Below are 13,517 nucleotides of genomic sequence, written 5' to 3'. Positions count from 1 at the left end.
TATCTCATCCTCTTTGTGCATCGGATTTTGACATGTCCTCCAACCCAAAAGGTATGAGTGTGGAAAAAAATAAAACCATTGATCAAAGCTCTTGCAAGTAACTGAGATTCTATTCTAATGTTTGGTTACAACTTTTGATCCGAGTGACTCTGTTTTGGGATACAATTACCTTGCAGTGCGCCATGACATCAAGGTGACATCCACCCAGACAGTTTCTGAAAAAACAAATTCAGATAGGAGCAAGAAATCTCTTGTCCTAAAGCTGACTTGGGCCCCAAAATCAAGTGCTGAGCTTAAAAAGTGTCAAGTAGTGTGTGAATGCTAACCCTAACCCTAGCTGGGGTGTCAACTGACCAGTTCCGTAATCAATAGCTAAAGTCCTCTGGGCATCAGATTTCAAAATAATGTATATAGAATTTGAAAATTCTCAACCTCTTGAGTTATCAGATAAACCAATGTACTGTTGTGCTCAATCTTTGAATTGGAAATTATTAAGTGAAATGTGAAAGAAACCATTTATAGAAATACAGATTTCATGTCCTGTGTAATTAATTCATGACATTAGATTCAGATAACAGAAGTCTTAGCACAACCACACACTGAAAGAAATGTTTATATATGGTACACAAACATTTTCTAATAACAGTAATATCAGTATTAATGAAAACTTCTGGGTTAGAAAAGCTACATTATGTAAGTTTAAAAATGTTTTACATAACATTAAACTTTATAATATTTGAGAGAAAAGTAACCTCAAAAACAGCACCAAATATTCCAGGTGTGTACTCTCACACAGCATCTGGAAAGTTAACAGCAGGTTGGTTTTTTCCAGTCCAAAGGCTTTTGGCATCACCAGACTGAATTCAAAACGTGAGACATATTGGTCGCTTGTGCATTAAATGAATACCCTTTTAAAAGCTAAGTTTTAACATGTTGGAGTGCCAGGATTAAACTGAAACAGCAATGGTTGCAACAACCATAAGACACGAAACACTGTAACAGGAACAGAGATGAAATGGCTCCAGACTGACATGCTGAATAAAAGTGACTATGTTTCCTCTTTTTTTATACATAATATGCTTCAGTGGTAAATTTGCAGCAAATGACAGTTTTCCTTTGCTTTCCATTCTTAATCACCACAGATAAACCTGTGGAACAAATCTCACCTTGTGATTAGGAAAAGAAAATAAGGAAAAAATCAGAACGACATCTAGTAATAACCACACAAACACAAAACTAATAAAAAACAAAATAATAGGCCATATGGTAGCTTATGGAGACAAAAAGCGATATGACTGACATGCATTTGCAGGTATTTTCACACCAGCACAATTTCATTATAAAATGCTAAATATTCATTTTAAAACTACATTTAGTTATATTAACTTCAGAAAAGATATTTTTTCTAAAGGCCTCTGAAATAAAGTATTAGTGGAATGACGCAGGTGGCATCTTTGCATTTGAAATGTTCCTTAGCTGGTTACAGTAAGAGTGGTCATCCATCGTCGATAAGCTTTTCAAAGCCTTTCTTGGGATTCAAACGGCAGTGATAGCAAGGCTTAAAATACACACGGGTTTCAGAAGTGGAAATGGCAGTTTTAACAGCTGATCGAGGACCTGAGGGCGTAGAGTTGCATAGACGACACGCTATCTGAAATGCTGCTCATTATCCCAGCCTCTACTTGTCAAACCCCCAGGTGACCCCAGGCAGTCCTGGTGGAGTCCACTGAAACACTGTGAAGATGGGGGAAAGAAAGAATGACGGGTACTAATCCAGTTGGCCACGAATTCCTAAATTACTATGAACTATAATCACACCAAGAACAATTTGATAATACAAAATCACACTCTAAATACTCTCAACCTTCATTTCACTTCATGTACAGCTCTTCTTTTGTGGCAAAAAAGCAGTCAAATGCCATTAACCCTGTAACTGTCTACATTCAGAACCTGATTCATAACCACTCATCCTGGACTATATAATCTTCAGTTATGTAACGCAGATCTAGGACTACTGCCAGTTGGGGACTGATCCTCTAACTGTGGGAATGAAGAAGAGAGGGAAAGATGCTCTGAGGTTACCCAGCTCAGATGACGGTGACCTCCCTGGACTTCCTCTTCACACTGTCGAGGCGTGCAAGTGTGCGGGAGGCGGTGGCTTTGCGGAGGGCCCCCATGGAGCTGGGGCCGCCGGAGGCATGTCCCTCTCTCTGCAGGCTCTTCAGCAGCTCCATCAGCTCCCTCTTCTCCAGCTCAGCCTGCTCCAGCTCCTGTCTGTGCAGACGCTCTGCCCCCATGAGCGTCCGGACGTCGGACATCACCCGGGACAGCTGGCTCTGTCGCACAGAGAGGGACACCGTCACCCCTCCCCCCACAGACAGACACACACAGGTCTGACATCACTCAGGACAGCTGACTCTACTGCACACAGACAGACACCCTCACAACCTCACACAGACAGACACACACAGGTCTGACATCACCCACCACAGCTGACTCTACTGAAAACAGACAGACACACACTTTCAAACAGCACAAATTTCAAACATACACCTCTATGTGCCACATCAGGTCATGTTTATATTCTAATGTAATTATTTAAACATGAGGGAATGACTGTAGCCTATTACAATTCCCAACATGGAACAAACTACTAAGACAAGTATATATCAGTATAGACAAGCACACCATTTATTTGTTTCAAGTAAGTTGTGTAATCCCCCTATTGTCGACAACCTGTAATGGTTACTTATAAAGATCTTGCCCTCTCTATTTCCTAAGGCTAATAATATATTGTGTCCTAAAAGCACCTTTTTGCCATTGCTTTTATCACTTAACTCCAAGCAACAGATGCAAAATGTTCACGTCTCTATACTGTATGTTGCCACCACTCTGACACTGTTTCCAACCAGAAAACTGAAGTGCGGAACACGAAGCCAGGTCTGGCAGCTGTTCCATGTCTGCCTACCTTCAGCTCTTCAATTTCGTTTTTCAGCAGGCTCTCTTTCTGCACCATGTGTCTCCTCTGGGAGTCCAGCCTAGATTCCATCTCATGTCTCACCTCCTCGACTTTACAAATCATCTCAGACCTAGAAGAAACCAGGCAGACTGCCCGATTACCACTCTGCCATGTTTACCTTACGTACTGCGGCAACGATTAACACCATTAACGGATCAAAATGTTTGGTGATGTTCAGTCAGAGCCGTTAGACGTGTTTATTCCAATCCAACGCTGTCTTTCAGCTATTAAAACAAACCCTGAAAACACTGTGACAGAACAGAAATCAGGTGTCTGCTAACTAGATATCAGAGCAGCATATTTGACAACGGACTTCGGGGAACAGAGTGATGTGAAAGTGGGGCCCTCATCACAGAAGAGAAGAAACAACAAAACAGAGTGATCAGCAAAAAGATTTACAAATATTAAGAAATTGAAAAAGATTAATTACAAGGCTACATTTACAGAACAAATGGGAAACCTCAACAGTGTACAAAACTATTTAATATCATTGTGTTTTTAAATCTGTCAATTACATTTCACATTAAAAATATTCATTCATATAATAGAACGGTACGAACACTCACCACCAGCGAAAGTATAATTCTATGAATAAAGAGAAACTGTTTGCAAAATATAGTTACATTTTAAAAATGTGGTCTGTTCTCTTAAGCTTTCAAGATTGCTATACTTGATCATGTTAGCAATCACAAAACAATGACTTTTTAAATGTCTTTGTCAAAGCTTTAGAGATTGAAGACCAGCTGCATGTAGCTACACGTCTGTACTAAGAAATGTAAGAAAGAACTGAATAAACAGAGGGTACCCTACGCAGACTGGTTTCTGGAGTAGGAGTCCCAACAGGGTGCCCGGTGTATTTGGTAGTGTTCGGTTTCTCTCTATAACCACAGTGCATCTACAGATGTGGTAGCGCTGTGCCTAAACATCTTTTCAACCCTCAAACAAGTCATCTCCAAACTTAACACAAAAATGGCTTGATTTGTAGAATTTGCAGGGCTTGTTTTAAAAGATTTTGGTGTTCGTTTCAAGGCATCGGTAAGGTATCTCAGATGACAGCGGCGTGTCTGCGCCTACAAGCTGTTAAGTGTACTACACAGACGGGTTTGCTGATTGTAGTGTACCTGCAGAGCTTCAGTACACTGTCACTTCAACCTACTGGTACAGCCTTTAGTAACTGGTACTCAGTAGGAATATATACAGTAGAAGTGGAATGTGACAATTCATTTTTCATTACAATTAACTGTACGCCTAAACTAACTGTACGCCAACAGAGTTAAAAAAACAAATAGCCGTATAACGGTTGTCTGATTTATTATTGTAACTGAGTCGTTTGTTCAGTTCCAGCATTATTCAGGCGTGAATAAGAGGAGATGAAGTACTTTACTCCAAAATATTTTGAACACTTTCTCCTATAAGACAGACGGGGGGGATTCAGATTCGGGTTCGAGCGACACGCGCAGCGGATTCACCCCGCAGCCCGCGCCCGCGCCCGCGCCCGCGCCGCCCCTCGGCGTCCCGCACCTGAGCAGCTCCAGCTCTGTGCGCAGCTCGGCCACGCAGCTGTGCGGCGCGTCGTCGGAAGTGAGGACGGTGTAGCCGCAGCCGTTGGGGCACTCCCTGCTCCGGTACTCGCACACAGACAGGTGGGCCTCCAGGCTCCGCCTCTCCACCTGCATCGGACAACCTGCTCGCAGAGCAGGGGGGGGAGAGACTGGGACATCCACCACACAAATTCCCCAAATCCGTGCTCGTTCCTCGCCTCGCTTTCACCGCACCGTTTGCATGCTTTATTAGCTGGCTTCTGAGAAAAACAAAGTCAGTAACTCTCCCCAGAAGCTGTGCCTTTTTGTTTTTACTTTTGTGATAACTTGCAACCTGATTTTCCTCAGCTTAAATCTGATATAAAAGAAGAGAAGGAATTTCAGAAGGGGTACTGCAAAGAGCTGTTCTACTGTTATACCAGTGAGCTCAGCTCCGGTTTGTTTTAAAAAAAGAGAAAATGGGACAATTAAAGCAAATATAGTTTCCTTTTGATGGTGTTTGTATTAGCTCTGACTTTTTTCAAAAGCAATGTGCAGGCTGGAACAAAGAAGGGTCATAACTGATACACAGAAGAAGGTACTGCACAAATGCAAGGTACTAATGAGCAAAAACTGATGAACAGCGACCCCTCCTGGAGGCCTTGAACTAGTACCGTTTCATCTCTACAGTGAGACACTCACAAAAACACAAGCACCACACAGCACACTGCATTTCACACATCGCCTCTAATTGGTCCAAATACCAAAGAAATAAGACCTTATCTGCAAATCGCCATTAAATACATACCACATCGGTAACACAAGTACACTCCACCTGGCAAGAACAGTTCACAGAAGACATTAATTGGTTTATATTGTTCACTATATTGTTTTGTTTTCAGAATTAAACAACAAAATAAAACTGGCTAACTAAAAATGCTGAATTAACAACGTCAGGGATACTATTACATTCAAAGGCATAAAAACATTTTTGCTAGATGCAATTATTCATTTAAGTTGTCCATACTGCTTCCAACAGGCTTTCGAGTTGAAGCAGGGATCATTTTTCATGGTACCCTGTTTGTAGTCAGTATCCCGGCATTGAGGGATTAGACACAGGAGATCAATGCTCTTGCCTGCAGCTCTTATCATGCTTGCCAGGTGTTCAGCTCTGGGGGAACAAGGGACCAATCATAACCCCCTGGTGCAATTAATTCCCACCAGTGAGGTACAATTCTAAAGCATCTAAAAGCAGGAAATTTAACTCGTCTCTTAAGCTCATTGATTCCGAGTCATCTGAACCTGACCACAATACAGATAAAGTGGAAAGAACAGGATTCAGCAGTTATACTTCACCAGCGGACTAAAATAACATCATCCTGGCTAAATTTAGACTCCATCATTACTGTGTGGATTACTTGGTTTGCTTATACTTTTTGTCTTTTCCCTCGTAGTCTTACTAACATCTGTCAGATGAAAGAAAAAAACATTCAGTGATAAATAGGCCTGTAGTGATGAGCTAAATACCGTTAAGTGATGATTGCTTTGATTCACACGGAGAAAAGACAAAATGACTTTTTTGTTTTACTCTAGGCTTTATTGAGTCAATTTGATGACGTTTTTCACACTTTACCTCTCTGTACTGCACACTGCATGCACTTTTTGTACAGTGCTTTGGTCTCCTATTGAATGAGATCTGCCTCTGATCTCCACCGAATGGGTTCTCTAATGTACAGCACAGGATTTATTATTTTGTACAGCATTACACTGAGCATCTTAAATAACTGTTTTTAAAAGCACGTCATAACATTTCCTTCTTTGTTTCCACGTGCATTATGGTTTAGCAGGTAAACAAAACGCAAGTTCCCATGGGATTAACTTAATACCTAAAGCGGGCTCGTCGGTACACTGATTTTGAAGAGTATTAAGGGCGGATGCCGTTTCTGAAAGCACAGCGCTTACCCGTGTTTGTACAGGCAACCTGGCTGTACTCGCACTCTCTCTCGTGCCTGTCGACGGACTCCAGAGAGCACACCATCTCGCAGCCGTGCTCCCTGTTCCGGCAGCGGATCTGCAGCCGGCTCAGGTCGTTGCGCATGTACCTGCGGAGGAGACAGCGCTGGGACAGGAGTCCACTGGTCTCCGCCTCGCCTATTTTTCCCCTTCCTCCCCCTTGTGGTTGTTTTTTTTTTTCTTTTGGAATGCAATCACAACTAAATGCAATGTCAATCCATCTTCTTTATTACTACTGTACTATTATTATTATGGGATACACTGATGCTACTGCTATGACGAATAATACTATACTATTAATATAATAATATCTAGACAGATAAATATAGTATAATATCAAATAAAATAATATCATATCAGATATGATATATGATAATATAATATCAAATAACATAATATCATATCATATCAGATATAATATGATATGTTATGATGATATCATATCATATCCAGATGAATAATGTCTGTGCGGTTACCTGAACAAGGGCCGCAGCAGGGAGGCATCGAGGGCCTGCCTGTCTTCGGGGCAGGTGTGGTGGTGGACCAGCCAGCCGTGAATGCAGGAGCTGCAGAAGGCGTGCTCGCAGGGCGCCTGCAGGGGGTCCTCCAGCACATCGCGGCACACGCAGCACAGCAGGCCCTCGTTCACGTAGCCCACAAACCGCTCGAGGTCATAACCCATCTGGCACGCCCACTGAGACACGGACACACGGGGAAAGAAATCCCCCTCATCAGGTAGACGATCTTCTTCAAAAAACAAACTCTCATGGGTGTTATTTCTTTTTCATTGACCTCAGGGGTGGCTGGTAGCATTATCGTCAGAAAAACAGGCTCCCTGATGCAGATTAATCAATTTACTACTGGCCAACAAACCGCAAATTGGAGTCAAAACATAACTATTACCACATCAACGAGGAAACATAAAAGATACCTGGCTGTAGAGTATATAAGGATAATAAGCATGCATCACAGGGAAAACAAGAATGCGAAGTCTCAAGACTCCATGACTTGCACCATCAAACCTGCAGGATTAAAATTGAACTGAGATTGCTTTAAGGCCCATAATTCTCATTTCAAAAAGCCAGTTACAAACATCAGCATTAAGGCTTAAAGAGCAAGAGGTAATAGCTGGCGAGCAGCTACAGACTGCAGTTGTACTGCACGTCGCCTATTGAGTTTCAAGGCACAGCATACATCTTTAATTACATTCTGCTGTGGACACAGACCTCGAGAATCACACTGCAGACATCACGACAACAAACGGCAGAATACAGGACAGGTGAGCACGCACCGACGTGTGAAGATAAAAGATAGTAACAGAAAAACACCTCTCCCGATGCTCTGTTTGTTCATCTTCAATTGTCTAGTTCACTTCACTCTCCTTCTCACCTTTTAAGGCTCCCTGTAATCCTTCACTCCTGCCCCTGACACTGCCTGTATGGGGGGGGGAGACAGAAACGTGGTATGAGCTGTTGAGTTTCCTAAGAAACAGATACTTGGAGCCCAAACAGCCAGTTGTTGAACAAAGCAAACAATAACCCCGCGTTCACATGGGCAGAGCTTCAGCCTTTCCCCTAGAGAGCATTCCCACAGAGGTGTAGCATGTCAGCCACCCCCAGCCCTCTGCTGAGATACCGGACACAGTGCCCGCCTTAGCCATCCGAATAAAGAGCCTCCTTCTTCACGGCTTCCAATTTCGCCTGCTAAATTAGTGCAAAAAAAAATACCCAGAATTCAGAATTGGAAACAAAAATATGTAAAAAAAAAATAATTTTTTGAATTTCTTATGGTGTATAGCCATATCTTTTTAAATGTGCTCTGATGTCTGATATGAAGAAAAATTAGAAATACGAGGCAGCCACTGGCCTGTCTTTTAGCTTCTCACTGCTGGGGCTCAGTGCAAACCTTCCTAAAGGTGAAAGGACTTCACCGGGTAGTTCACTTCACACTCAAGATGGGGTTTGCCTAATGGATTATTTCACCGTAATTTACGACACATTCTGTCTTGTGCGTTTCTTACTCTGTAGTGGTGATGCTCTGCTGCCGGGTCCGGAAATATTCCTAATTGAAATTCTTTCTCACTGCTCTTCTACCAAGGGGTTAAGAGATAACGTCTGGTTAATTTCACTTTTGGTGACCTTTCTAAAATTTTAAATGACAAAACAGGAGCATCGGTTAGAGAACAAACATATCAGGGTTGAGCGAAAGCTAAAAAAACTATTTATATTAGCTGGGACATACCAATAAAAAGTGATTGTTGGCTTTACCTTTAATGTTGATTAAAAAAAAAACTTTGTGAGAAATGGCTACAGTGTAAATATTAGCCATACATGACATCCCCTTCATGAGATATAGCTCACTAAAGGCGACCCCTCACCTACTGTACTTAACATGGTCATAACGTATTGTATAATTGATGTAGAAGGGTCATGATTTCATTTGAAAACTTGCAAGTAGGCCCATCTTCTACTGTAAATATTTCCCTTCAATTCTTGCAATGTAAAATGTAAGGCTGAAAAGCTGGGATTTTCCCATTTCTGACCAGATTTAATTACATAACCTAACATTTCTGTACATGTCTGATAGATTGTACACTACGCCCTTGTTTCATTTTATGCCTGAAATCTGAGTCTGAGGCCCATCACAGAGTTAAATGCAAAGTGTCAGGCAAATTTCAAGGGAAGGGAATTGCTTATTACAAACATCTATGCATTTTCAGTCCATTTGTACGGATGTGCCCTATTTGAAAAAGTAAATTTACTGCTTTGATGTTTAGATGTCAATACCACAAGGTCTGAGCCAATAAGAATATGTTGAAAAGTACAGAAATTATAGACACTTAGGAGTTATACTAGACACTGTTTACAGAAAGGCTAAATGATTGATACATAATTATCAATTGTGATTATAGTCCCCACAAAGTACTCCAATAAAATGGTTAAAAATGCAGTTTAAAAGACAGAAATGAATGATTGTGATAAACCTGCTCTGCTTTTTATTAGTCCAAATCCAAACTGGCACAAAAATCAATTTTGATAGAAAATCAATAATTGCATTACGAGTATACATTACATTTCCAGACAAAGACACCTTAACCTTAAACTTGCTACTGAAAGTCTCTCTATTGCATATCAAAGCAGAAAAAAGGACGTAAGTATCAACCTTGCAAAAATAAAATCAAACATTCTGAGCACTTCATCATCATGTAAAAGTTGTGCACACAATTCTCTGACACGATCAATTTACAAGGAAGCAAATGTCCTCTTTTTTGGCTTTGAAGGTCACTCACTTAATTGCAGCAAGTGCAATGAATCCAAGTTAGTTCAGGGGTTTAGTTTTCCTCGGACTCACTGGTGATAGAAGCCGCCCCTTCTCATTAAACACTCCTTTTGTTGCAGCACTTTCAATAGATGCGTTAGTGCAGCTCCCCTCAAAGGACTGGCTTCCCATCCAGAGGGAGAGCAAGCAAATGCGCTCCCAGCCCTGCCTGGTGCCTCTGGCTTGCTCTGACTCTTACCAGGATAAGCAGCTTTCTGATACTGGATGGATGTTAGGATTCGCTAGTCTTACACCTCCATTTTACTAAACGTACTGATTGTTCAAATCAATTCTCACTATATTAGGTGCAAAAATGGAGGCCCAGCGCTCATGTGACCCTCAGCTGACGTGATATCGTGTCTGGAGTGAAATGGATTCCTTTTCGAATAAGATAACCTCAATCAACCAGCACTTAAGCTACCATGACCTTGAATGCACTTAGAATCTCCCTACAAGTTAATGGTATTAGCTTAATGACATTTCAGCAGTGTAGAACAAAATCCACAATTTCACCTTCCACTGTTAGTAGAGAGGTGTCTTTGTAGTTTATATCAAGCAGTCTAAAAAACAAAGACCAAAATGTATTCTGACTGCAAAGGCGTTCAGTTCAAAACCCCTCCTTCACTGACTGAATTTCTTCTCTTTTTTAGAAACCTTTTTGCATAAGGGACATTTTACAACTGCCTGACATTTGCAACATATGCTCAATCTGTCTACACCAATATCAAGAAAACAAATATTACACACAAATGCTGTTATGGAAGGCTGTCACTCTGGAAAAAAAAGATAAATTAGCACCATCAGCTAAAGTACCTCAAGGCACATGGTACATACTTCAGCATTTAAGTAACCGCCATGTCAAAGATTATTCTTACAACTCCGCTGTAGGTGACGATACCCTGAATATAACACACTACTTTATGGTAGAGTCATCCGAAAAACAACAAGCCATTACAAAACACTGTCAACACAGAGGGTGGCATGGCATGGTGGCACAAGGGTTAGCGTCGATGGGTCCTTGTTTTCCATGCCGGACCTGGGCTGCTGTCTGTGTGGAGTTTGCAGGTTCTCCCCATGTTCACATAGGTTTTCTCCTATAATCCCAGGACATACGGGTAGGTTAACTGGCTTCAGGGAAAACTGGCCTTGGTGTGTGTACGACTGTGTGTGCTGGTGCCCCTTTCAGTGTGTACCCCGCCTCGTGCCCCTTGTGCCAGGCTCCTCCTGTGAATGGGATGCATTGGCGTGGTTAGAAAATCGATGGACGGATGTCAACACAGAAATTTATGAGGGAAGGCCAACAGGTAAAGTAGATGTGCGCACTATCCACTAGATGTAGTTCAGGGAAAGACTGGTTTTATTTAGCTCCACCCAGCTCCCTCACACATCCGCACACTTCTGCCACTGCGTCAGAGGGCCTAGGGTGCCCTAAAGTGGCTGATGGGTCCCTGAACCACTGTGACTCAGACCTTCTCCACCGGGTAAAACAGATAGAGACGTGAGAGAGGGACTGGAGGGTGCATCACAGCCCACCACCAGCAAGGGACAGGGCTCGTGGTGTATCCCCACCCACCCTGCCATCCGGATCACACTCCCCTGGACTGGTGCGATACATGGAGCAAGTTTATCCAAGACTCAGAACTGCACAAGCTCATACCTGTGCATTTAGAACCTCCTTTTGGAACTGAATGTACGAAATTATTTAACCCAAATACAAACGCAACACATGTTTTTCTTTTTAATAAAGATAGCAGTCACAGAGTGAAATCTGCCAAGCTCTGCGAGGCAGTTTGCAGATGCGCAATCTTTACTACTGCACAAATGCCTTTACCGTTACTAGGCTCTGTGAAAACAACATTCCTTCTGCCTTCTGTAGCATAGAGACTCTTTCTATCACAAGAACAAAGCGGAGCAATACTTTACGCTGCTCCTGGCTATGTGAAAAGTGCTTGCTCCAAACATTTGGCTTATACAAAAAAGAAGGAACTCATACCTATTGCACTTACTGAAGAAATAATATTGTTATTACAACATTTTTCTAAGGTAGCTGATTTGAGTTAATTTCTCAAAACTTAAATTTAAAAAATAAGTACGTTTGTGCAGCTGTTCCATATTCTGATAACCCTTTTTGTAAAAATATATGTCCTATTTTCAGTTTTATGTGTGCTTCTCTGGAGTTTCCACTCGAGTCTTCTAAATGTGTGTTTCTGGGTTGATTTTGAAGACATTAGTTGGATTGCCTATATCTCTGAGGATTTTGAATACCTGGATCAGGTCTCCTCAAAGTCCTCTCTGTACAGGGCTAAAAAGGTTCAATTCCTTTAGCCTGCCAGTGTAGCACACTCCTTTAAGCCTGTATATCTAACTTTCCTGCGGGTGCTCCGTTTTCCTCCCACAATCCAAAGACTAGGTTGTTTGCCTTTTCATTGTTTTCCCACACATTGCTACTGGTCTCGGAAGATGTAAATGATGGACCGACATCAACCTTTTCATAAGCAGCATTTTCAGTGTTCAGATCAGTGTTTTCCCCCTATCTTCTAATCACAGTTTATGTTTCCACTATCTGCATGTACTGTAACCCCTTACACTGTAAGTTACAGACTGGCACTGCTGCAGTTTGTAAGCCTTGATTCTCCAGCATGCTTCATCAGACACACAACCCTTTTCCCTTGCTCTGTGCTGGTAATCGTAAATTTCTTACAAGCTGTAAGAAATTACAACTGGTAAATTCTACAACTAAGCTTCTGTGTTGTATCGTTTCGAAAGCGCAATGTTAAACTGAGATGCTATACTTACCGAACACTGTTCAGCTTCATGACAGAAGAGAACGTCTATGCCATTTCAGACTACTACTTTAACAACTTCCCACATGTTAATATCGTATTAGTAACAATGCAAGGTATCTTTACCGGATCAAACAGAAACCCTTGTTATACTGAAGCTCATGGATGCTGAGCTCAAAAGGGAAAATAATAAATATTTATTATCGTTTATTATCTTATCTTCTTACTTCGTGGTTTGTACACCTACAGTACCTAAAGTTATTGATTGTTTTGATAACCGGACAATCTTATGCAATGCTTGTACATCACCACTACACTGCTACTACTGTACGTACGAACTGTTGTTTTAAAGTTTAGTTTTTAAAATATTTACAGTTCTTTACAATTTACAGAAAGCCAGTGCAGGAGAGAAGTTGGCAGAATTCACAATGCACAGCACTATATGCATATGAAAAACATAAATCAACTTACCATTTAATATAGACTTAATTGTTACGTTTCTTATAGTATTTGAAAAGCTTTCTGCACAATGGCAGTTAAACCAGTCATTTCAGTATTCAGTATTTTTGCATCAGAATGTCGTATAAAAATATTTTTTGTAATTAACTGGAAGGCAAATACGAATAATTAAAACGCACCGCGTATCTTACCCTCGATTCCTCTACTTCAATGTATTTTATTTACCTGCTGTTTTCAGGTGACAAGAACCAACTGTCGCAAACTGTGGCGATATATTGACATTCACTCGGCAAAAAAAAGGCGAGGGGTGATTCGGCAGTGTGGCAGGAGCGTTTTTAAGGATTATTCTCTTTAATTTCTAAACCCGAGCTTTCAATACGGGTGGTTCTGTATTTTATATAGAAA

General features: G+C 41.4%; 1 protein-coding gene across 12 annotated transcripts; it reads right to left on the bottom strand.

Moving 5' to 3' along the window:
• Positions 1–595: 595 nt before the first annotated feature.
• On the bottom strand, positions 596–13,475 carry rnf41l (ring finger protein 41, like). Of its 12 annotated transcripts, none has more exons than XM_088600712.1 (10): positions 13,338–13,470; positions 8,573–8,694; positions 7,881–7,986; positions 7,029–7,246; positions 6,502–6,641; positions 5,958–6,005; positions 4,541–4,703; positions 2,969–3,089; positions 2,083–2,336; positions 596–1,734 (listed from the first exon to the last, which is right to left on the bottom strand). In XM_088600712.1, the coding sequence occupies exons 4-9, from the start codon at positions 7,232–7,234 to the stop codon at positions 2,088–2,090; spliced, it is 927 nt and encodes a 308-aa protein (XP_088456838.1). In that variant the 5' UTR covers positions 7,235–7,246; positions 7,881–7,986; positions 8,573–8,694; positions 13,338–13,470; the 3' UTR covers positions 596–1,734; positions 2,083–2,087. The 12 variants fall into 12 exon arrangements, with proteins under 12 accessions (XP_088456838.1, XP_088456828.1, XP_088456830.1 ...); XM_088600702.1 differs by having other exon boundaries at positions 7,942–7,986; XM_088600704.1 differs by having other exon boundaries at positions 7,942–7,986; positions 13,292–13,400.
• Positions 13,476–13,517: the final 42 nt, after the last annotated feature.

Source organism: Lepisosteus platostomus, chromosome 12 (assembly GCF_059453375.1).
Source record: "Lepisosteus platostomus isolate fLepPlt1 chromosome 12, fLepPlt1.hap1, whole genome shotgun sequence".
NCBI lineage: Eukaryota > Metazoa > Chordata > Actinopteri > Semionotiformes > Lepisosteidae > Lepisosteus > Lepisosteus platostomus.
Note: the sequence above shows the minus strand (reverse complement) of the source record. Positions and strands in the feature narration are given on the sequence as shown.

Coding starts and splice junctions, on each gene's coding strand:
- rnf41l (XM_088600703.1), bottom strand. CDS start 7,234: ATGGGTTATGACCTCGAGCGGTTTGTGGGCTACGTGAACGAGGGCCTG. Junction 6,006..6,501: donor GGTTGCCTGTACAAACACGG/GTAAGCGCTGTG, acceptor TTCATCTGACAG/ATGTTAGTAAGACTACGAGG. Junction 4,704..5,957: donor AAAAAGTATAAGCAAACCAA/GTAATCCACACA, acceptor CTCTGCGAGCAG/GTTGTCCGATGCAGGTGGAG.